This window comes from Macaca thibetana, chromosome 20, assembly GCF_024542745.1.
Source record: "Macaca thibetana thibetana isolate TM-01 chromosome 20, ASM2454274v1, whole genome shotgun sequence".
Classification (NCBI taxonomy): domain Eukaryota; kingdom Metazoa; phylum Chordata; class Mammalia; order Primates; family Cercopithecidae; genus Macaca; species Macaca thibetana.
Window position 1 is genome coordinate 47482898 of NC_065597.1, and position 22831 is coordinate 47505728.

The 22831-nt window shown below is 54.4% G+C and overlaps 2 protein-coding genes across 3 annotated transcripts in view; both read left to right on the forward strand.

Annotated features, from left to right (window-relative positions):
* LOC126944241 (zinc finger protein 688) overlaps positions 1 to 22831 on the forward strand; it is a 437324-nt gene that overhangs the window by 208106 nt on the left and 206387 nt on the right. The window lies entirely within an intron of this gene.
* ZNF629 (zinc finger protein 629) lies at positions 10591 to 19685 on the forward strand. The gene is made up of 3 exons (XM_050773468.1): positions 10591 to 10781; positions 13322 to 13427; positions 13583 to 19685. The coding sequence occupies exons 2-3, from the start codon at positions 13355 to 13357 to the stop codon at positions 16126 to 16128; spliced, it is 2619 nt and encodes an 872-aa protein (XP_050629425.1). The 5' UTR covers positions 10591 to 10781; positions 13322 to 13354; the 3' UTR covers positions 16129 to 19685.

Genomic DNA, 22831 nt, shown 5'->3' on the forward strand with positions numbered 1-22831 from the left:
GGCATGAGCCACTGCACCCAGCCTGCTTTTGTACTCTTAGTGCTATCCACTAGGTCTGGAGCAAGCCTGCCTATAGGGGCAGTCAAGCTACACTGGTGTTAAGCTGGTCTAGCTTCAGGTCATCTGTCAGGCCCTCTCCTTTTTTTCTCAGAAGTTTAGGTTCTCGTTATGTTGCCCAGGCTGGTCTTGAACTCCTGGCCTCAAGTTCCTCTTGCCTTGGCCCCCACAAAGTGCTGGCGTTACAAGTGTGAGCCACCTCGCCTGGCCAGTAATGGCGGCTTTAAAAGCGCAACTGTCAAATCACGGCAGCCATACTTATTATCATACATCATTAGGGCTTTGTTTGTCCATCCATGTCGGTGTTAGACTGGGTCCAGAACAAAGGGATGGGGTTGAAGACGCAGCCCTGTGCATCTCAAAATATCGGTTTGCTGAAGACCCACAGGAGAACTTTCCTGGATGTGCCACATGAAGTGTGGACCCAGTATTTTATTTATTATTATTATTTTTTGAGACAGAGTCTCACTCTGTCACCCAGGCTGGAGTCAGTGGCACGATCTTGGCTCACTGCAACCTCCACCTCCCAGGTTCAAACAATTCTCCTGCCTCAGCCTCCTGAGTAGCTGGGACTACAGGCACGCGCCACCACACCCAGCTACATGTTTTTGTATTTTTAGTAGAGACGGGGTTTCACCATATTGGCCAGGCTGGCCTTGAACTCCTGACCTCGTGATCCACCCACCTTGGCCTCCCAAAGTGTTGGGATTACAGGCTTGAGCCACCATGCCCGGCCTGGACCCAGTATTTATTTGCACAGGTCTCTAGAAAGATCAGCCAATCTGCGAGCCACTTTTAGCTATTGTATGGAACTTTATACCATATGTTTTGTGTACCAACACTAGCTTCCTGTTATAATTCCCCCTTTAATTTCCCTTTGTATTTCAGTTTTTTGTCTTGTTAATGATACTACTTACTCCATTACTATTGCTACTGTCAGTAACAATGGCCAAGATTTAGGGACTGTGAGTCAGTAAGGATCAGATGCCAGGCACCTGTTGTGTAATATGTGGCTCTCTAAATGCTTCATAGCCTTTTTGAAACCAAGCAAGGTATAAACAAAGAAACAAACAAACACAACTGTAAAATTCCCTCCGCTCCTTTATAGGACCCACTTCAAGATGTTCTTTAAATATCTGAAGCCTTATATAACTAGAGAAAGGCTGCACAACTTCAACTTCATAGGTCACCTTATAAATATGTGTTTGAAAATAAGCCAGCTGGGCATGGTGGCTCACGCCTGTAATCCTGGCACTTTGGGAGGCCAAGGCAGGGGAATCACTTGAGGTCAAGCGTTCAAGACCAGCCTGGCCAACATGGTGAAATCCTGTCCCTACTAAAAATACAAAAATTAGCCAGGCATGGTGGCGCACACCTGTAATCCCAGCTACTCAGGAGGCTGAGGCAGGAGAATCAGTTGAACCCAGGAGGCGGAGGTTGCAGTGAGCCAAATCATGCCGTTGCACTCCAGCCTGGGGGACAAGAGCGAAACACAGTGTCAAAAGAAGAAAAAAAAGAAAAAAAGAAATAAACCTACAAAGAAAACAAACAAACAAACTCTTTGCAGTCAGAAGCCATTAGTCTAGTGAGAATACCTTTACAAAACTCAACCCCCGGACAGGTGCAGTGGCTCATCCCTGTAATCCCATCCGTCTGGGAGGCTGAGGTCGGGAGGGAGGATCACCTGAGGTTGGGAGTTTGAGACCAGCCTGGCCAACATGGTGAAACCTTGTCTCTACTAACAACACCAAAATACTGCAACCTGTGTCTCCCAGGTTCAAGAGATTCTCCAGCCTCAGCCTCCTGAGTAGCTGGGATTACAGGCCTGAGCCACCACACCTGGCTAATGTTTGAATTTTAGTAGAGACCGGGTTTCACCATGCTGGCCAGGCTGGTCTCGACCTCCTGACCTCCAGTGATCTGCCTGCCTTGGCCTCCCAAACTGCTGGGATTATAGGTATAAGCCACTGTGCCTGGCCTATACATTTATTTTGTTTACCCATTTATATATGGTTTTCTATAGCTTAAAAAACTGTTTTTAAGCCCTCCACTGATAGTAAGGACCTGGCTGGGCGTGGTGGCTCACACCTGTAATCCCAGCACTTTGGGAGGTCAAGGCAGGTGTATCACGAGGTCAGGAGTTTGAGACCAGCTTGGCCAATATGGTGAAACCCCGTCTCTACTAAAAAATGCAAAAATTAACTGGGCTTGGCTGAGGCAGGAGAATTGCTGGAACCTGGGAGGTGGAAGTTTCAGTGAGCCAAGATCGCACCACTGCACTCCAGCCTGGGTGACAGAGTAAGACTCGTCTCAAAATAAAAAAAGAAAGAAAAAAAGATAACAAGGACCATGGAGGGTCCTGAAGGGGGAACATACTGGTACTTTTAGGGAGATCCATGGGACACCAGATGGGCAGGGAGAAGTGAAGAAGGCTGGAGTGGGGAAAACCCATTTGAAAGTCACTGCAGTGATTCAGGAATGAGGACCTGAGGGCTCCAGTGGCCTGGGGTGGGGGTGAGGGCAGCAGGAGCACCACAGGGATCAGGATCTACTGATTAAGGGGTTGGATCCCTTAGGCCTTGGGGAGCAGAATGATCAGGTGTGGTATAGGGCAATGGAGCTGGTGAATCTGCAGTGATGGCCTAGTGGAAAGATCTGATAGGCAAATGGAGAGAAAGAACAAAGTGAGGAGGCGGTGACTCATGCCTCTAATCCTAGCACTTTGGGAGGCTGAGGTGGGAGGATCACTTGAGGTCAGCAGTTATAGACCAAGAGTTCAAGACTAGGTGTTTGAGATTAGCCTGTGCAACAGAGCAAGACCCTGTCTCTACAAAAAATAAAAAAAGTAAGGGGGTGTGGTAGCCCATGCCTGTAGTCCCAGCTAGTCAGGAGACTGAGACAGGAGGGCTGTTTGAGCCCAAGAGGTCAAGGCTGAAGTGAATTGCGATCACGCCACTGCACTCCAGCCTGGGTGACAGAGTCAGAACCTGTGTCTTAAAAACAGGGGGGTGAGGCCGGGCACAGTGGCTCACGCGTGTAATCTCAGCAGTTTGGGAGACTAAGGCGGGCGATCACGAGGTCAAGAGATCGAGACCATCCTGGCGAACATGGTGAAATCCCATCTCTACTAAAAATACAAAAATTAGCTGGGCGTGGTGTTGCGCGCCTGTAGTCCCAGCTACTCAGGAGGCTGAGGCAGGAGAATCACTTCAACCTGGGAGGTGGAGGTTGCAGTAAGCCTAGATTGCGCCACTGCACTCCAGCCTGGCGACAGAGCGAGACTCTGTCTCAAAAAACAAACAACTACAAAAAACACGGGGATGGCGGTGAGGAGAGGGCCAGGGGCTGGGCGGTGGACATCTAGGGATTTTGGAATTGGCCACACTGAGATTTTTCAGGAAGAGAACATAAGGGAAGGGCTCAGGTCTGAGCCTTGGGAAATGCAGCTGTTAGCAAGCACCAGGAGGACAGGAAGTCTGATGTGTGAAGCATTAGGGAGACATGGTAGGTTTTTGGGCAGTGAGTGACTGATCATGAAATCCCGAGGTGGGAGGGGCCTGCTAGCTCCTCAGCCTCAGCTCTTGCTCCATATTTAAGGACTGCAGTCCTGAAAAGCAGCCACCAGCACACCTGTGGCTCACACGACTCCAGGAAGGAGGCCCACCCTGGCCTGACAGCGGCCTTCGTAGCCTCCCCTGCCTGCGGTGAGACCTTCTCCAGGTGAGGGGGTGCCTCAGGTGTGGAACAGCATGGGTCCCTCCAGCATCACCATCCTGCCCTCGAGTATCCCTGGCCAGACAGCAGAGCTTGGAGCTTATGATGGTGAGTCCTCACAGGTTAAACACTCCCTGTGTCATCTCAGGACGTGGCTTTGAGAATCCTCCATCTCCTACCTACCCGGCCAAGTGTTGTGAGCTCAGACAAGGAAGTGTGAGGCCAACCCGGCTCCGCTGGTCACCTCCTTTGGGAGAGGGAACACATTCTTCCCAAGTGCTCAGACACACATTATCTCATTTACCCCTCTGCCCCTTGGGTACCAAGGCTCATCTTCTTCCCAAGAAAGAGGAAGCTGAATCTCCAAGAGTTGCCCAACACCACACCAGCCAGTGAGGATGGTGCAGGGTTTGTGTTGGGATTCAATCAGGCTGGTGGGAAAAATATTAAAGAGAGATAGACACAAATCTTGGAAGGCCAATAAGTTTGCATTAGCTTCAGTAATAGATATGGTTGAAGGCAAGCTGATCTTTACCTTTAAACAAATTAAAGTAGTAATAAAGGAAGGCAGAGTAGTTTACCTAGCTAGCTTGTTTACTCATACTATCTTAAAACTAACCTATGATGTACCAGGTGCTTAAGTGCTTTTTACTCGGGAAGTCCACAATGTCAATTACCTTCTAATGATGTTGACTCAAGCTTTTGTTAATTAATCTTACTGAATAAATGTGAGTTTGACTAGCTGATCAGGGCCGCAGTCGCAACTGTGCAACTGTTTATAGGACTCAGCAGGCAGCCTGTAAGCAGCTTGGACCCTCAGCTGGACTGGCAGAGCAGAGTATCTGTGTGCCATTATACTTTATTCATCCATTGCCAGGTTAGGACAGACTGCCCACAGCCAGTGCCCCCTCGAGAGGAGTGCTGCTGCAGGTTTGGACCCGGGTCTACCTCTAGGACCTCACTTTTTTGTTTTTTGTTTTGAGATGCAGTTTTGCTCTGTTGCTCAGGCTGGAATGCAGTGGTGCGATCTTGGCTCACTGCAACATCTGCCTCCCGGGTTCAAGTGATTCTCCTGCCTCAGCCTCCCAAGTAGCTGGGAATACAGGCACCCGCCATCATGCCCAGCTAATTTTTGAATTTTTATAGAGACGGGGTTTCACCATGTTGGCCAGGCTGGTCTCAAACTCCTGACCTCAACTGATCTGCCTGCCTTGGCCTCCCAAAGTGCTGGGGTTACAGGTGTGAGCCACCAAACCTGGCCAGGAACTAACTGTTACTGCAGCCCCTCGGGGCACAAGGCCCATAACTAAGAAGAACATTGGGCCGGGTGTGGTGGCTCGCGCCTGTAATCCCAGCACTTTGGGAGGCCGAGGCAGGCAGATCATGAGGTCAGGAGTTTGAGACCAGTCTGGCCAATATGGTGAAACCCCGTCTCTATTAAAAATACAAAAATTAGCTGGGCGTGGTGGTGTGTGTTTGAAGTCCCAGCTAGTCGGGAGGCTGAGGCAGAAGAATCCCTTGAACTCAGGAGGCGGAGGTTGCAGTGAACCGAGACTGCGCCACTGCACTCCAGCCTGGGTGACAGAGCAAGACTCTTCTCAAACAAACACACAAAGAGAAGACCATTGGGTGAGTTGTTCCTGACAGGTGTGGGGTGGGATCCTCTACATCCCTGCAAGAGCAAGTTGACGCCATGGCTGCGATGCCAGCTGACTGAGGGCAAGAGGACATGGCAGCCTTTATGTCCCTAGGAGCAGGATACCCAGACTCTTCCTGGAGGATGTATTGGCCCAATGGGGGTGCCCTGCCCTTCCCAGCTCCTCTCTCCAACTCTGAGGGAGAGGACAGAGGGACTGAGAGGCTCATCCTTGGGTCCCAGACACGCTTGGGCCCATCTGAGCAGGAGAGGTGTGTTTAGGATCCACGGTGGCTCTGAAGTCACCATGGGTGGTTTTAATCCACTCCTGCCACTGATGACCTGTGTGCAAGTGACTTATTCTTTCTGTCCAGGGATGATAATAATGTTGGTGCCATGAGTTGTGGAAGTTTAAGGGGTTGTTACATGCAAACACTTGCAACAGTGCCTAGTGCATAAGTGCTCAATAAATGTAACTATGTCAGCAGGCACCACCCTCATGTGTTACTCTGGAGCTGGGCGTGGTGGCTCATGCCCACAATCTCAGCACTTTGTGGGGCAAAGGCGGGAGGACTGCTTGAATCCAGGAGTTTGAGACCAGGCTGGGCAATATAGTGAGATCCTATTTCTACAAAATAAAAAATCATTCAGGAAGAATTAGGAACAAAATATTTTTAAATTAAGTTAGCCAGGCATGGTGGCATGCAACTGTAGCTTCAGCTACTTCAGAGGCTAAGGTGGGAGGATTGCTTGAGCCTAGAAATTCAAGGCTGCAGTGAGCTATGATCGTGCCACTGCACTCCCGGCTTGGTGACAGCAAGACATTGTCTCTAAAAATAAAAGATTACTTTTATTTGGAGACACAGACTAAGGGGTCCAGAATCTATACCTACAGTTAAACAGGGGTTGGAACATCAGCAGTGAAGGACCATTCATATCATGAAGCCACCTTGGCCTCAGGGTTGGGGACACAGAGGAGTGACAGGGATGGTGACCGGCTGGCAGGTCAGTGCCCTGTAAAGACACAAGCTGCCCAGCAACAGCCAGTTACTGACATGTGAAAATGTGGATCATGTTGCCACATCTTTGGATTTTCCAAAGAAGCAGGAAATTCAGGCTGGGCGCGGTGGCTCAGGCCTGTAATCCCAGCACTTTGGGAGGCTGAGGTGAACGGATTACCAGGTCAGGAGATCAAGACCATCCTGGCTAATACGGTGAAACCCTCTCTCTACTAAAAATACAAAAAAATTAGCCAGGTGTGGTGACAGGCACCTATAGTCCAAGGTACTCAGGAGACTGAGGCAGGAGAATGGTGTGAACCCGGGAGGCGGAGCTTGCAGTGAGCCGAGATCGCACCACTGCCCTCCAGCCTGGGCGACAGTGGGAGACTCTGTCTCAAAAAATACATAAATAATAAATAAGCAAGAAATTCAATTTTTAGGTTTTTTGTTTTCTTTTTGAGATAGAGTCTTACTATGTCACCCAGGGTGGAGTGCAGTGGCGTGATCTCAGCTGATTGCAACCTCCGCCACCTGGGTTCAAGCAATTCTCGTGCCTCAGCCTCTTGAGCAGCTGAGACTACAAGTGCATGCTACTACGCCCAGCTTTTTTTTTTTTTTTTTTTTTTTTGAGACAGAGTCTCACTCTGTCATCCAGGCTGGAGTGCAGTTCACTGCAACCTCTGCCTCCCGGGTTCAAGCAATTCTCCTGCCTCAGCCTCCTGAGTAGCTGGGATTACAGGTGTGCACCACTGCACCCAACTAATTTTTGTATTTTTAGTAGAGACGGGGTTTCACCATGCTGGTCAGACTGGTCTTGAACTCCTGACCTCGTGATCCGCCCACCTAAGTGCTGGGATTACAGGCATAAGCCACCACGCCTGGCAATTTTTAATTTTTTTTTTTTTTTTCGAGACGGAGTCTCACTCTGTTGCCCAGGTTGGAGTGCAGTGTCGAGATGTTGGCTCACTGCAAGCTCCGCCTCCCAGGTTCACGCCATTCTCCTGCCTCAGTCTCCTGAGTAGCTGGGACTGGGACTACAGGCGCCCGCCACCAAGCCTGGCTAATTTTTTGTATTTTTAGTAGAGACGGAATTTCACCGTGTTAGCCAGGATGGTCTCGATCTCTTGACCTCGTGATCCACCTGCCTCGGCCTCCCAAAGTGCTGGGATTACAGGCGTGAGTCACCACGCCTGGCCTAATGTTTTTTGTTTAATTATTATTACTATTAATTTTCTTTTTTTTTGAGTCAGTGTTTTGCTCTGTTGCCCAGGCTGAAGTGCAGTGGCACAATCTCGGCTCACAGCAAGTTCCGCCTCCTAGCTTCACGCCATTCTCCTGCCTCAGCCTCCCGAGTAGCTGGGAGTACAGGCACCCACCACCACGCGCAGCTAATTTTGTTTTTGTATTTTAAGTGGAGACAGGGTTTCACCATGTTAGCCAGGATGGTCTCGATTTCCTGACCTCATGATCCACCTGCATCGGCCTCCCAAAGTGATGGGATTACAGGCATGAGCCACCACGCCTGGCCAGTTATCATTATTATTATTTTTTGAGATGGAGCCTCACTCTGTTGCCCAGGCTGGACTGTAGTGGTGCGATCTCGACTCACTGCAAACTCTGCCTCCTGGATTTTAAGCGATTCTCCTGCCTCAGCCTCCTGAGTAACTAGGATTGCAGGTGCACGTCACCATGCCTGGCTAATTTTTTGTATTTTTAGTAGAGACAGAGTTTCACCATGTTGGCCAGGCTGGTCTCGAACTCCTGCCCTCAAGTGATCTGCCCACTCAGCCTCCCAAAGTGCTGGGATTACAGGCATAAGCCACCTCGCCCAGCCATTTTTTTTTTTTTTTTTTTTTTTTTTTGAGACGAGAGTCTTCCTCTGTCACCCAGGCTGGAGTGCAGTGGCATGATCTTGGCTCACTGCAGCCTCCACCTCCCAGATTCAAGAGATTCACCTGCCTTAGCCTCCCAAGTGGCTGGGACTACAGGTATGTGCCACCACCCCTGGCTAATTTTTTGTATTTTTCGTAGAGATGGGGTTTCACCGTGTTAGCCAGGATGGTCTTGATCTCCTGACCTCATGATCCGCCTGCCTTGGCCTCCCAAAGTGCTGGGATTACAGGCATAAGCCACTGCGCCTGGATTTTTTTTTTTTTTTTTTTTTGAGACAGGGTCTCACTCTGTCACCCAGGCTGGAGTGCAGTGGTGCAATCATGGCTCACTACAGCCTCCACCTCCCAAAATTAAGTGATTCTCCTGCCTCAGCCCAAGCAGCTGTGACCACATCCATGTACCACCACACGAGGATAATTGTTTGTTTTTTGTTGTTGTTGTTGTTTTTCTTTTCTTTTCTTTTCTTTTTTGAGACTGAGTTTTGCTCTTGTTGCCCAGGCTGGAGTGCAAAGGCGCGATCTCAGCTCACCACAATCTCAGCCTCCCAGGTTCAAGCGATTCTCCTGCCTCAGCATCCCAAGTAGCTGGCATTACAGGTATGCACCACCACGCTGGGCTAATTTTTGTATTTTAGTAGAGATGGGGCTTCTCCATGTTGGTCAGGCTGGTTTGGAACTCCCGACCTCAGGTGATCCACCCACCTTGGCCTCCCAAAATGCTGGGATTACAGGCATGAGCCACCGTGCCCTGCCTGGCTAATTGTTTTTAAGTTTTTCATAGAGGCGGGGTTTCACTATGTTGACCAACCTTCAAACTCCTGGGCTCAAGTTACCATTCTGCCTCAGCTTCCCAAAGTGCTGGGATTACAGGCATGAGCCAATAAGCCTGGCCTTTAGCAATTTCTTTTTTCTTTTCTCCTTCTCTCCTTCTCTCCTTCCTTCCTTCCTTCTCTCCTTCCTTCCTTCCTTCCTTCCTTCCTCTCCCTCCCTCCCTCCCTCTTTTTTTTTTTTTTTTTTTTTTTGAGACAGGGTCTTGCTCTCGGCTCAATGCAACCTCTGCCTTCCGGGCTCAAATGATCTGCCTGCCTTGGTCTCACAAAGTGCTGGGATTACAGGCGTGAGCCACTGCACCCAGCTAATTTTTGTATTTTTAGTAAAGATATGGTTTCACCATGTTGTCCAGGCTGGTCTCGAACCCCTGACCTCAAGTGATCCACCTGCCCTGGCCTCCCAAATGGTTGGGATGATGGGCGTGAGCCACCGCGCCCAGCTGCCTGTAGTAATTTCTGACCTTTGGTTTACTCTTCCCCCAGGCCCCTCAGTCTCTGGACAGAGCCCTCCGCACACTCCCAGGATTCCTCTGTGTCTGTAACACATACACAATACCAAACTTCCCAAGGGTAGAAAGCCCAATTTCCATGCATCTCTGAAGTACGCCCACCTCGGTGTTAACCACAGTGTCCAGGAATAATAATGCAATGTGTCGAACTGAAAGAATTAGGTGGCCTTAAGTACACCACTCACTTCTCACACCTTGGTTTCCTCACCTGTGAAAAAGGGATGATAGGCAACCTTATCCCATGGGACTGTGATAAGGAAGACGAGAAAGAAAGGCTGTAAAAATTGCGAGCATAGATAACTTGGACCTTGAGAGGCCACCAGTGTTCCTGGGTTTTTAAAGGTTTCTTCTGCTGTGAGCTGGATGCCTTCTGAGCTATGAGGAAAGAGGTTCTCCCTCCTTGGCAAGGGAACCCCCACAGATTTCTTTCCTGCCACCGTGAGCCTCAGTTTCCTCCTCTGAGGGGAGGTGTCTGGGGAAAAGGGGCTGGGACACAGGCTATTGCAAATCCTTCCCGGCTGTGTTTGTCCCTGCAGCCCCAACTCCTGTAGCCATGACTTCCACCAAGCATTAAGGCCATGTTTAGTGCGTAGGGTATTCCCCCTCAGGTCTGCCCTGCCAGCCCCTGCTCCCACCCTAGCCCCATCCCAGGGTGAGTCCAAACAAAGGCTGGCCTCAGGGGATCAGCAGCCGCCAAATCTTAGATAGGGCTTTCCTGGCCCTGCCGGTGGAACCCCTGCGAGATGAAGAGCGGCCAGAAGCCCAGGGACCCTCGCGGGCATCGGGGCTCCCAGATGCCCACGCTGCCTGCTCCCACTGGAGACGGGGACAGGGGCGTCATCCCAGCCTCCTTCCTGCTCCCACTGCTGTCCCCTTTTTTCCCCAGGCTGCGGGAGGCAAAGGGTTAAATCCCATAGAGCTGATGCTCTGACTCCAGGCTAGAGGGGCCCGGGAAGCTGGGGTCACTTCCTGCTCCGTCCCAGTCACCCTGAACTGGTCCCCGGGTCCTCAGCCTGGAATCACCCCTTGAGAAGGACCCTAGAGTTCTCGGCGCCTAGTCCGTCCCCCAAGGCAGGGCACTGAAGGGGTTAAGTCCCCTGGGGCTGGATTCCGCCTTCCGGCTTTTCCCAGACCCCAGAGCCGTGAGTTGGGGACGCCTGGGTTCCCAGGGGGTGGCCTGGAGGGCCCGGGACGGCCGCCGGGGAACAATGGGGCCCGGGAGGGGGGTGCCGGGAGCCCGGGCCTGAGCCCCCCACCCGCGCCCGAGGCTGTGGCCGGGGTGGGGGCGGGTGGGGGGCGCGGAGGGCCGAGGATTCTGGGAAGCGCGGGGGTCGGCGGCGGGGGAGGGGAGCCTAGGGATTCTGGGAAGAGGGATCGCCCGGGGCCGGGGGCCGGCGCTGCCAGCGCAGCCCTGGAGGAACCTGGCAGTGCTTGAAGGAGCCGGGACCCCGGGGGCCAGGGCGGGGGCGGATGCCCACGCTCTGGATCAGCAGCGGGACGGGGGTCGCGGCTCCGGGGGAGCAGAAGCCCGGGGCCGACGGTGCAGGCGGTGGGGGGGCCGGGCCGGCCGGCCGCATTCCCGCCGCCTCCATGTCAGGGTCACCCTGGGCCGTTCCCCACATCTCTCGGGAGGCGGCTCCTCCTTCCCTCCCTCTGCAGCAGGGCCATCGCGAGGTCTCAGGCTGGCGTGCCTGGCGCCTGGGCTCCCAGCGACTCGGCCTCCCTCGGTCTTCCCACGTCCATGCTCTGTGTCGGCCCTGTCATTAACCCTTTCTCTCCTACTCTGCACCACTGGGGGAGAATTTTTTGGAGACCTTCGAGGTCCACAAGCTCTTACCTGTCCCCAGCAAACACAGCAGGGCATCCTTCCCGGACCGGACATCAGGCAGCCCCCAGTGTGGCAGAGGTCTCCGCTTCCACCACCCCAAAGACACTTACAGGCGGGGAGGGGGGATTCTCGGAGCTTACGTAGCTGCAGAGATGAAGAAATTAATTTACTTCCTAAACGCTAACTTCTGTCTCTCCTACCGCTCTTTGGCAGGGTGCAGCCAGTCTTGCTTCACCTTGGTCACCTCTCGGCTGCCTCTTGCCATGTCTCTCTTGCCCCACTGCCCCTGTGCACACAGCACCCACCTCACACAGCCATCCAAAGTTTCCAGGCCACACCCAGGGATTCTCTGCAGGGTGTAAATGGTGTGGGACCTCCTTCTAGTGCTTTGTTCATGTGGCCCCATTCCCTCATCCTGGACTCATCTCACCATTTTTGGAGTGACAGCTGGCTGTTTTTTTGTTTGTTTGTTTTTACCAGGGGGCCACTTGGAACTCCTGCTCTTTTGCTGCCATCCCCTTGCAAACTGATCTTTAAAGGCATTAGACCAAACAGGTGTTCCAGGGGCCAGGGACATCTCATTCATTCATTCATTGATTCATTCATTGATTCATTCATTCATTCAACAAAGTTCCTGGAGCACCTGTTCGGTGCCAGGCGCAGTCCTAGGCTTGGGAAACAGCCTCAACAAAGCAGAACAGGAGTAGAAGGAGGGTCCAGGCGGGGGTGGGAATAGGAGGGCTTTGGTGGGGAGTATAGTTCCAGCTCATTGGTGCAGACCAGCAGGCCTAGTCCCTGGGTGCAACTCCTCCTTTTCTAGCCTGGGAACCCTCTGGGTCCCAGGAATTTCTCCAGCCTATTCTCACTGCCAGCAGGCTCCCCATGAGCTGTCCTCATCACCTGTTTCCTGCCAGCCTCCCACGAGCATGAGTCTCACATGACTCCCAAGGTCACCTCGTGCTCTAAGAGACAGGGGTGAGCCAGACACAGAGCCCTGCTTTTGTCATCTTAGCTCTGCCACTTCCCAGCCTTGACCTTGGAGAGGTCTCCCCAGGCGTCGATGTACTAATCTGTAAAATGGACAGCCAGATTTCTGGGTCTCCTCACCATGCTGTGGGAGGACTGGGTGAGAGAAATGACACCATGGCAGGTGCTGGGTCCGTTGCAGGTGTTCACACAAGCATCCATTCTCCCCTTCTCCTTACTTTTTCTCTTCCTCTGGGCGGTTCCTGCAGATGCTCCTGGCCGCTTTAAACTGCCCCTCCCCCCACCTCCAGCCTGACCTTCTTTCTGTGCTTGGATAACGGGAAAGTGCCCCCATCCTTTTAGAGGGCCCCTGTCTCCTCTGGGAAACTGGGGTATTTTTTCTTAACCCTTTAAGTGTCTCCGGCAGCCTGCGTTCACTCTGGGGCACAGAAAAGTTTATTGGTCTCAATTAGCAACCCCATTAGAAGGAAAATTAGAGTCTTAATGAGCTTCCTCTGATTAGCAAATAACAGGTTTCCCAGCCTCTGGGCATCATAGGTGTGGGGTGAAAACCTCCTTCCCCTGTGGATGTCAGAGACCGTTCCAGCCCCCAGTCTGGGTTCAAAGGCTTATGAGTGATGAGTTTTTAATTACGCTCTTAAATTCACCTGCTTGCTTAGTTGTGCTCTTAAGATCTGGAGCGAGAATCAGGCCTGCAGGGGAAAGGGGCCACAGCAAGAACCCGTGCCCAGAAAAATGGGGTTGGAGGACACTGAAGCTCACACAAGGAGGACTGGGGTGGGGCAGGGCGGGAGTGAGGTTCAGGGAGAATAAAGCAAAGTGCGAAATCAGCTCCCAGTGTGCGCTCATCGCTCTCTTCCCCCGCAGGGTCCCTGGAACGCTGCAGTCCTGAGCTCTGGGATGGAGCCCGAGACTGCGCTGTGGGGCCCGGATCTGCAGGGTCCGGAACAGAGCCCCAACGATGCTCACAGAGGTGAGGGGCACAAGAAGGGGCTGCGGTCCCGGCAAGACGGTGGCCCCAGCTCAGGGAGGGGCCTGGACTCTGGGGGACACCCAGGGGAGGGAAGAGAGACCAGACCCCGTGTTCTGAAAGGGGCTGGGGGCTGGAGACTCCCTTTCTCTCTGTAGGTGCCGAGAGTGAAAACGAAGAGGAGAGCCCTCGGCAGGAAAGTTCTGGGGAGGAGATCATCATGGGAGACCCGGCTCAGAGTCCAGAATCCAAGGACTCCATAGAGATGTCCCTGGAGAGACCCTCCCAGGACCCCTCTGTCACCCAGAACCCCCCAACCCCACTGGCTCACTCCAACCCCTTGGACCACCAGACCCCCCTGGACCCCCCAGCCCCGGAGGTTGTCCCTACCCCATCTGACTGGACCAAGGCCTGCGAGGCCAGCTGGCAGTGGGGCGCTCTCACCACATGGAACAGCCCCCCGGTCGTCCCCGCCAACGAGCCTAGCCTGCGGGAGCTGGTGCAGGGCCGCCCGGCGGGGGCGGAAAAGCCCTACATCTGCAACGAGTGCGGCAAGAGCTTCAGCCAGTGGTCCAAGCTGCTGCGGCACCAGCGCATCCACACGGGAGAGCGGCCCAACACCTGCTCGGAGTGCGGCAAGAGCTTCACGCAGAGCTCGCACCTGGTGCAGCACCAGCGCACGCACACTGGCGAGAAGCCCTACAAGTGCCCCGACTGCGGCAAGTGCTTCAGCTGGAGCTCCAACCTGGTGCAGCACCAGCGCACGCACACGGGAGAGAAGCCCTACAAGTGCACGGAGTGCGAGAAGGCCTTCACCCAGAGCACCAACCTCATCAAGCACCAGCGATCCCACACCGGCGAGAAGCCCTACAAATGCGGCGAGTGCCGCCGGGCTTTCTACCGCAGCTCCGACCTCATCCAGCACCAGGCCACGCACACGGGCGAGAAACCCTACAAGTGCCCCGAGTGCGGGAAGCGCTTCGGTCAGAACCACAACCTCCTCAAGCACCAGAAGATCCACGCGGGCGAGAAGCCATACCGCTGCACCGAGTGCGGGAAGAGCTTCATCCAGAGCTCGGAGCTGACGCAGCACCAGCGCACGCACACAGGCGAGAAGCCCTACGAGTGCCTGGAGTGCGGCAAGAGCTTCGGCCACAGCTCCACCCTCATCAAGCACCAGCGGACTCACCTGCGCGAGGACCCTTTCAAGTGCCCGGTGTGCGGCAAGACTTTCACCCTGAGCGCCACCCTGCTGCGGCACCAGCGCACTCACACGGGCGAGCGGCCCTACAAGTGCCCCGAGTGCGGCAAGAGCTTCAGCGTCAGCTCTAACCTCATCAACCACCAGCGCATCCACCGCGGCGAACGGCCCTACATCTGCGCCGACTGCGGCAAGAGCTTCATCATGAGCTCCACCCTCATCCGCCACCAGCGCATCCACACCGGCGAGAAGCCCTACAAGTGCTCCGACTGCGGCAAGAGCTTCATCCGCAGCTCCCACCTTATCCAGCATCGCCGCACGCACACCGGCGAGAAGCCCTACAAGTGCCCCGAGTGTGGCAAGAGCTTCAGCCAGAGCTCCAACCTCATCACCCACGTCCGCACGCACATGGACGAGAACCTGTTCGTGTGCTCCGACTGCGGGAAGGCCTTCCTGGAAGCCCACGAGCTGGAGCAGCACCGGGTGATCCATGAGAGGGGGAAGACCCCAGCGCGGAGGGCCCAGGGCGACGCCCTGCTGGGGCTCGGGGACCCCTCCCTGCTGACCCCGCCGCCGGGAGCCAAGCCGCACAAGTGTCTCGTGTGCGGAAAGGGCTTCAACGACGAGGGCATCTTCATGCAACATCAAAGGATCCATATCGGAGAAAACCCCTACAAAAATGCGGACGGCCTCATCGCACACCCAGCCCCCAAACCTCCTCAGTTACGATCCCCGAGGCTCCCTTTCCGAGGGAATTCCTACCCCGGGGCTGCGGAGGGCAGAGCCGACGCCCCGGGACAGCCCCTTAAGCCGCCAGAGGGTCAGGAGGGCTTCGGCCAGAGGCGGGGACTGCTGTCCTCCAAGACCTACATCTGCTCCCACTGCGGAGAGAGCTTCCTGGATCGCTCTGTGCTCCTCCAGCATCAGCTCACCCACGGCAACGAAAAGCCCTTTCTCTTTCCTGATTATAGGATTGGCCTAGGGGAAGGCGCAGGGCCCAGCCCCTTCCTAAGTGGGAAGCCCTTTAAATGCCCTGAATGCAAACAAAGCTTTGGCCTCAGCTCTGAGCTGCTGCTGCACCAGAAAGTCCATGCAGGCGGGAAGAGCTCCCAGAAGAGTACAGAGCTGGGGAAGAGCTCTTCCGTCCTCCTGGAGCATCTCAGGAGCCCCCTGGGGGCCAGACCCTACAGCTGCTCAGATTGCGGGGCCTCTTTCCTCGACCGCGTGGCCCTCACCCGGCACCAAGAAACCCACACCCAGGAAAAGTCCCCCAGTCCCGAGGACCCCCCTCCAGAGGCAGCCACCCTGTCCACAGGCCAGGAAGGTGAGGGGGAAGCCCCTACCCCCACAGGGAGCAGCAGCCATGGGGAAGGGGAAGAAGGGGAAAGCCCCAAAACCCGAGTGGAAGAAAAGCCCTATCTGTGCCCCGAGTGTGGAGACGGCTTCACAGAAGTCGCGGCCCTCCTGCTCCATAGGAGCTGCCACCCAGGTGTCTCCCTGTGAAATGGGTCTGGAGACCAGGGGCCTCGCTCTCTCCAGAGAGGAACACTGGATTTTTTTTTCCCCCAAAATAATTACATGGGGAAGGGAGGATAACCCTATCAGATGGTAGTGGAGTGGAGGAGAAAGAACCCTGGGGAAAAAATAGTGCTTTTACATCAGTGATGAGAAACCCTATAAAATTGTTGGTGGGAAGCACTTATAAGGCAGTAGAGAAAAACTGTTGGGTTAGAAGCCCTATAAATATGTAGGAAAAAAAAAAAGCCCTTTAAGTCTGTAGCAGAAAAACCCTATAAACCATAGTGGATAAGAGCCCTATTAATTGTAGGAAGAGGTCCCAATGTGTCTCTGAACAACCCTATAAAACTGTATCAAAATCCTTAGGAAAATCCTGTAGGGTCGGGGAAGTGCTGCGATGGCACTGACCCGGGAGGAGCGACCCTCCGAAGGTGCAGTAAACACCTGCCCCTCGCTGTTCCACAGGGTTCTCTCCCAGCGGCCCTGGACAGTTCCAGAGATGAAGATGTTCAGCTGGGGGAGTGGTGTGGGAACTGTGTGGAACTGCAAAGGAAGAAAACAGGAGAAAAATAAGTGACCAGGAGCTCTGGGGCCCCCAGAGGAGATAAGACAGAGACTAGGAAGAGAAGGTCCCGTTCACTGCACTGGGGTTCCTTGGGGTTTGAGGCCAATGTTAGATGAATTGTGTGTGTTAGGGAAAGAGGCCTGTGGAATCCCTTATCAAAAAGAACCCCAAAATGGGGAAGAAAAAACAAATTGGCAAGCCTTTTTAAAGGCTGAAGTTTGGGGTGCAGAAACATGGTCAGTATAAGAATACTGAGAAACCACCACAAAAATTAGGGGGAAGCAGGGGTCAGTTCCTGTTAGATTACTTTGAGGGGAGCAAACCAAGGTGGGGAAACTGCTCACATGGAACTCAGCTAACTCCAGGCCCCTTCTTGCTTCCGGGAGCTTGTGAAACTGCAATTTGCAGGCAGGTCCCAGCTCTCAGGCTGCAAGGGTTCTCCCCACACCAGGCAGGACCATCCTTTCTACCTGCCCAGCCAGGGACTTCTACTCTGCAAGGCCTCCAGGGACGGCGGTTGCCTCCCACCACATTCTCAGGTCTCACCGTCAGGAGGTTTTTCCTGAAACCTAACTGCCGCCAGTGGCAGCTCATTTCCTCGAATTCTGTCCTCAGTGAAGAGGGAGAACCGCTGCTAGTCAGACCTCCAAAGAATAAAGCCCTTCAGAGACTTAGGGCCTGCATGTGGGCCTCCCTAGCCTTCTCCAAGTCAGCAGGGCCACAGAATTTCTTAGAAAGCTTTGATTAGCCAGCAACTTGATTTTAAACTTCAGCCATTCATCTTTGTTGGTAGCAAGGCTGCCTCACAGGATAAGGCAGCCGCCCTGGTGGGGATCCAGGCATCCCACGGACTGAGCCACAGGTCCCTGAAGAGTCCGCAGAGGCCGTACTACCCTCCTCACCCTGGTACCTGGAGCCCTCCAGGGTTGTGACGATCCAGCCCAATCTCAGCCTTGGGATGGATGGGAGGGATTCCACCCATTTGGCTTCTCTCCTTAGCCAGAAACCTTCAGAGGGAAAAAAGGATGAGAAAGGCTCCCTTGCCAGGCCCATCTCACCTCCCACACCACACAGTTACATGTTCATAAACTCAGCCAAGCCTGCTCACAGGCCTGGGCGTATGTGGCTGGGGAGAGACTGCTGCCCTGTGAGATGGTGGAAGAGAGAAAATTCTTGAATGAAACATCTGTAACAAGAATCCCATTCCCTAATCCTGGAGACCCCTTCAAAAGGAGAGAACTCTGCTCAGCGCTGGGTCGGAAAGGAAGTGCAAGCCAACCCCAGTAGTGCGCTGTCCTGGAGTAAGAGGACTCAGATGCCAGCTGCGGGGCCTGTCAGGAGTCGTGTCTCAGACAGGGGTGACCGGGATTTTTGCAAAGCTGTGGAAGAGACCTCTAATTCCATGACCTAAAGGTTCACACAACCTTTATGCAAATCCTTCCTCCTTCATCTATCCTGGCCCCAGTGGAATGACCCTAACATTTAAAAGGATCGAAATCTCAAACATTGCGGGAGGAAAACGCCAGGCCTGCTGGGGAGAGGGAGAAGGCAGGCCTCAGGATTGTGCAGAGAACCTTGTTGCCATCTGCGTAATGCCCCAGCCTACCCAAGTGCCAGGAAGGGAAGCACTACTGAGGGAGGGGCTGCCTGTGGGTCTCCCTAACAGAATGCCGATGAAGGGGTGTCCCTGTAAGACTGAGAAGTCCGCCAAGTCTAAGCAGATTTCCCTGCCCCCCAAGATGGTAGCAGAAACTGAAGTTGTAGAGACAAACCCCTCGCAAAGCCAGAAGCAGATGCCCTCAGAAATGGGCCTAAGGAATCTCCCCAGAAGAGAACTGAGGAGCAGCTTTTGGGGCTCAGAGGCCAGTCCGAGGGGAGGCAGGCGGTGTGGCCGAAGGCCGGCGCAGGCCTGTTTCGGACTAGGGTGTAGCATATGTAGTAGGATGCTCGCATGTTGTAGGGATGGGTGAGGGCTAAGGGGCTTGGCTCTGGTACGAGATGGATGATGTGAGCACAGTTTGTGGGGTCAGGCATTTTGCAGTAGGAAAGGGGCAGGGTCGGAGACCTCTGGGGTGTGGCCTGTTCTTTCTTGCCTAACTCCCCAAGCTCCTTTAACCAGGGGCTTCCCTCCCAGAGTGAGCTACGTCTCCGGAGGATCGAAGCAGGGAGGTGGCAGTGGCTAGAGTTGCTCAGATTGGCTCAGATGAAGGCCCAGAGGTCAAAGCATTTGCCCACCAGAACTGAGTCTGGAGGCCGGGCGCTGTGGCTCACGCCTGTAATCCCAGCACTTTGGGAGGCCGAGGCGGGCGGATCACAAGGTCAGGAGATCGAGACCACGGTGAAACCCCGTCTCTACTAAAAATACAAAAAATTAGCCGGGCGCAGTTGTGGGCGCCTGTAGTCCCAGCTACTCGGGAGGCTGAGGCAGGAGAATGGCGTGAACCCGGGAGGCGGAGCTTGCAGTGAGCCGAGATCGCGCCACTGCACTCCAGCCTGGGCGACAGAGCGAGACTCTGTCTCAAAAAAAAAAAAAAAAAAAGAACTGAGTCTGGAAGGCACTGTGCAACCAAACCCTCTTGTCCAATCACATGCAGACCCCAGGCCTCTCAGAAACACCCTGGTGGAGGGAGGAGCCCAACAGATAGGGTCAGGGAGTCAGTGAGGAAAGCAGAGGGGAGAGCTTAGAGTGAAACTCGAAACTGCTGTGGACATGGAGGTCAGATGGGAACTTGGAACTGGGCATGAATCCTGAATGGTGGGAAAACTTGAAGCCATCACAGCCAAGAGGTGGGGTTCCGTGACCCGCCCTGAGGTCAGCAGCTCCCAGACTCCTTTGCCCCCACTAGGGAAGCCCCAGTCACCTGACTTGTCCCCTTGGAGTGAAGAGAGGCCCCACGTTTGAGTGCTGTGTGTCCAAAACAGTGTTGTGTCACCGGTGGTCATGTTGCTTAGTTGAAGAGAATAAAGGGAATAAGATGTCCTGGGTGTTTCTTGTTTTTTTATTTCAGCCTAGAGTGAGCTGAAAGAGCATGGCCTCACCTTAAGCCGGAGCCCAGGAGTGACTGCAAAAGCTCAGGCCAGCCCCAGGCCCACACTTCACCCAGGGGCCCTAAAATCCCCATCCAGTACTGGCTTGTGGGAAGCTGAGGAGTTGATGAAGTTTTAAGCTGCACACCCTTGGTATGGAGAGGGATGAATCTGATGAGATGGCAGCAGGGCCAAGCTGTCCTCATCAGTGCCTGGCCTCCCCACCAGCAAGACTGTAGAGTGGCCACCTGGTGGCTCTGGCGCTGGCCAGCTCAGGCCCAGCCGTGCAGCCCCAGGGAGGCCTCTCTGGCCACCATACCCGCACCCTGCCACGGGGAAGTTCTGAGGATCTAGTTTCAGAAGCTGGCATCCACCACTCCTGGTTCACTTGGGGACCCTGGGAGAGGTGGGTGGAGACCTGGCTTGTCATCTCACTCCCAGGATGTCAGCCTTTGTGCCCTCACTGTGTGGAGAGGCTGAGGCTCAGAGAAGGGCAGCCACTTGCCCAAGATCCACAGTAAGTCCATGAAGGAAACCAGAATGGCCAGGAACTCAAGCATGTTTTGCACCCACTCCATCCCAATGTCAGGCCTGCCTCAGTGCTCAGTCTCTTGGGTTCTGGGCCTGGCCATAGGGGGTTGGGGGGAGGGTCCTGCCCCAGCCAGGAAGTGTCTCCCCACCTTTCCTGTACCCCTCTGACCACACCCCAGGGCAGGTTTAGTGTCTCCTTCCCTTCCCCACCTGGAAAGGGGGTTGGGAGGAGAGGAGAAGCAAGTAATGAAGGCTACTCCACGTTCTCTGTGTGCCAAGCCCTGGGGACACTGAGGTCCATCAGGAGTCCCAGTGCTGGAGAAATCTGCAGAAAAGTGACTACAGCGGAAGAGCAGGCACAGGCAGTGACTGCTTCAGACATTTCACAGGTCTGTGGACCCAGAGATGGTGCCTGCCACAGCGGAGGGCCAGGAAGCTTTCCGGGGAAAGTGACCTGAAGGATAAGGGTTGCAAGAAGACCCTAGAGTAGGTATATGGGTTGGGGGTGGGACGGGGGACAGGGGTGCATAACAGCTGGGTATGGGCTTAGAGCAGAGAGGGGACTATGGGAAGACAGAGGCAGAGAGCAGAGCCCACAGTGTGGAGCCCCTGGAGGAGCTCGGGGAAGGTACCACTTGGGGATATTTGAGAGTGACATGATCTCTCCTCTTGCCACAAGAATAGGTGATTCTCCAGGTCTGGAACTCAGGAAAGAGAAGTGGCTGGAGCAGTTAGGTCTTATCAGCTTAGCTATAGCCATAACCATGAATAAGCACACCCAGAGTGGCAAAGTAGAAGGTCTAGCTTAGGGGTGGAGTAAGAGAACCAGCAGAAGATGGTATAAGAAAAACCAGGACAGGACAGCGTAGCACCGCTGGATGCAAGGCAAGTTTTGAGAAGAGCGGTCAACGTCAGGCAACTCACTGGCCAATCACAGGCAGTGCCCAAGGTCTGGCTGAAATGGGCATGTCCACCACTAATGCCAACATCTGTTCACTCCCAAGAAGACAGCCAAGGTCAGGGTGGGCCCAGGAGGACTTTTGGTCTGCCAGTCCCTGGGCAGTGGCCCAGGGTACCGCTGCCACTGGGACCACTAGGGGTGGTAAGCAGTCAAAAAATTAAGGCAAATCCTCCGGGCACCAGAGCCTCATAGGAAATGTTTATTAAGAGTTTGGTTCCTGGCCAGACGCGGTGGCTCATGCCTGTAATCCCAGCACTTTGGGAGGCCAAGGCGGGCGGATCACAAGGTCAGGAGATCGAGACCATCCTGGCTAACACGGTGAAACCCCGCCTCTACTAAAAATACAAAAAATTAGCTGGGCACGGTGGCGGGCGCCTGTAGTCCCAGCTACTCGGGAGGCTGAGGCAGGAGAATGGCGTGGGACCAGGAGGAGGAGTTTGCAGTGAGTCGAGATCGCACCACTGTACTCCAGCCTGGGCGACAGAGTGAGACTCCGTCTCAAAAAAAAAAAAAAAAAAAAAAAAAAAAAAAAAGTTTGGTTCCTGGCCAGGCGCAGTGGCTCACGCCTGTAATCCCAGGACTTTGGGAGGCCGAGGCAGGCGGATTACAATGTCAGGAGTTCAAGACCAGCCTGGCCAACATGGTGAAACCCGTCTCTAAAAATACAAAAATTAGCTGGGCGCAGTGGTGCACGCCTGTAGTCCCAGCTACTCGGGAGGCTGAGGCAGGAGAATCGCTTGAAACCGGGAAGCGGAGGTTGCAGTGAGCCGAGATCGTGCCACTGCACTCCAGTCTGGGAGACAGACTCCATCTCAAAAAGAAAAAAAAGGTTTGGTTCCTGCCACATCAGTGGTTGCTGCCCCACTGACATTCTGGGATCTTCACCCCATTCCCTCAGACTTGACCTTGAGAAAGTGGTTTGATGCCGACTTTTATTAGGTATGAAGACCCATGAGGAGAGTTTTGCCCCTCTGACAGGGAAACCGAATGGCCCTTAGAGCATATATCTAGGGAGACGATGCGGAGTTATTTGGCATTTATAAAGAGCCCAGGCGAAGGCGACTCCTGGAAGGGAACTGCGCTTAAGGAGGCCTGGCTGACCTCCACCCGTGACCCGTGCGGCACTCCTGAGACTGGCGCTGTACAGGGGAGCAGGTGGTCGCGTCTCTATGATGCAACATCCTGCGTTTTTCCCACCCTCGCACCGCTGCCCCAGGCCATCCACACTTCCTCGGCGGCCCGATGTCCTTCCCCGCCGCGGGCCGCGCTTCCACCAGCGTGCCCGCCGCCGCCGGCGGCCCTGCCCCGAGGTCACCGTGGCCCGCGTCTCCGTCTCCAGTCCGTCCTGGTCCAGCAGCGGCGGCCCCGCCCAAGCCCCGGGCGCCAGTGGAGCCCGAAGGCGGACAGAACCGCTAGTCCTCGCGAAGGCGCCACTGCTGAGACACGCAGCCCCTGCCGTGGCCATGGCCCTGTCGCCAGCGCCGGAACCAACACCGCTTCGCACGAGCTCTGGCGCCCAGCCCCAGTCCCGCCTCGGTGAAGGATCTGTCCGGTGGGCCCGCAACGCGCTGAGCCCAGGGGCGCCGCTCTGTACGCGGCGCACC

What these genes read in the sequence shown, in the direction of transcription:
- ZNF629 (XM_050773468.1), top strand. Translation starts at nt 13,355, where the DNA reads ATGGAGCCCGAGACTGCGCTGTGGGGCCCGGATCTGCAGGGTCCGGAA. An exon ending in CCCCAACGATGCTCACAGAG is followed by an intron (nt 13,428 to 13,582) that starts GTGAGGGGCACA and finishes TTCTCTCTGTAG; the next exon opens with GTGCCGAGAGTGAAAACGAA.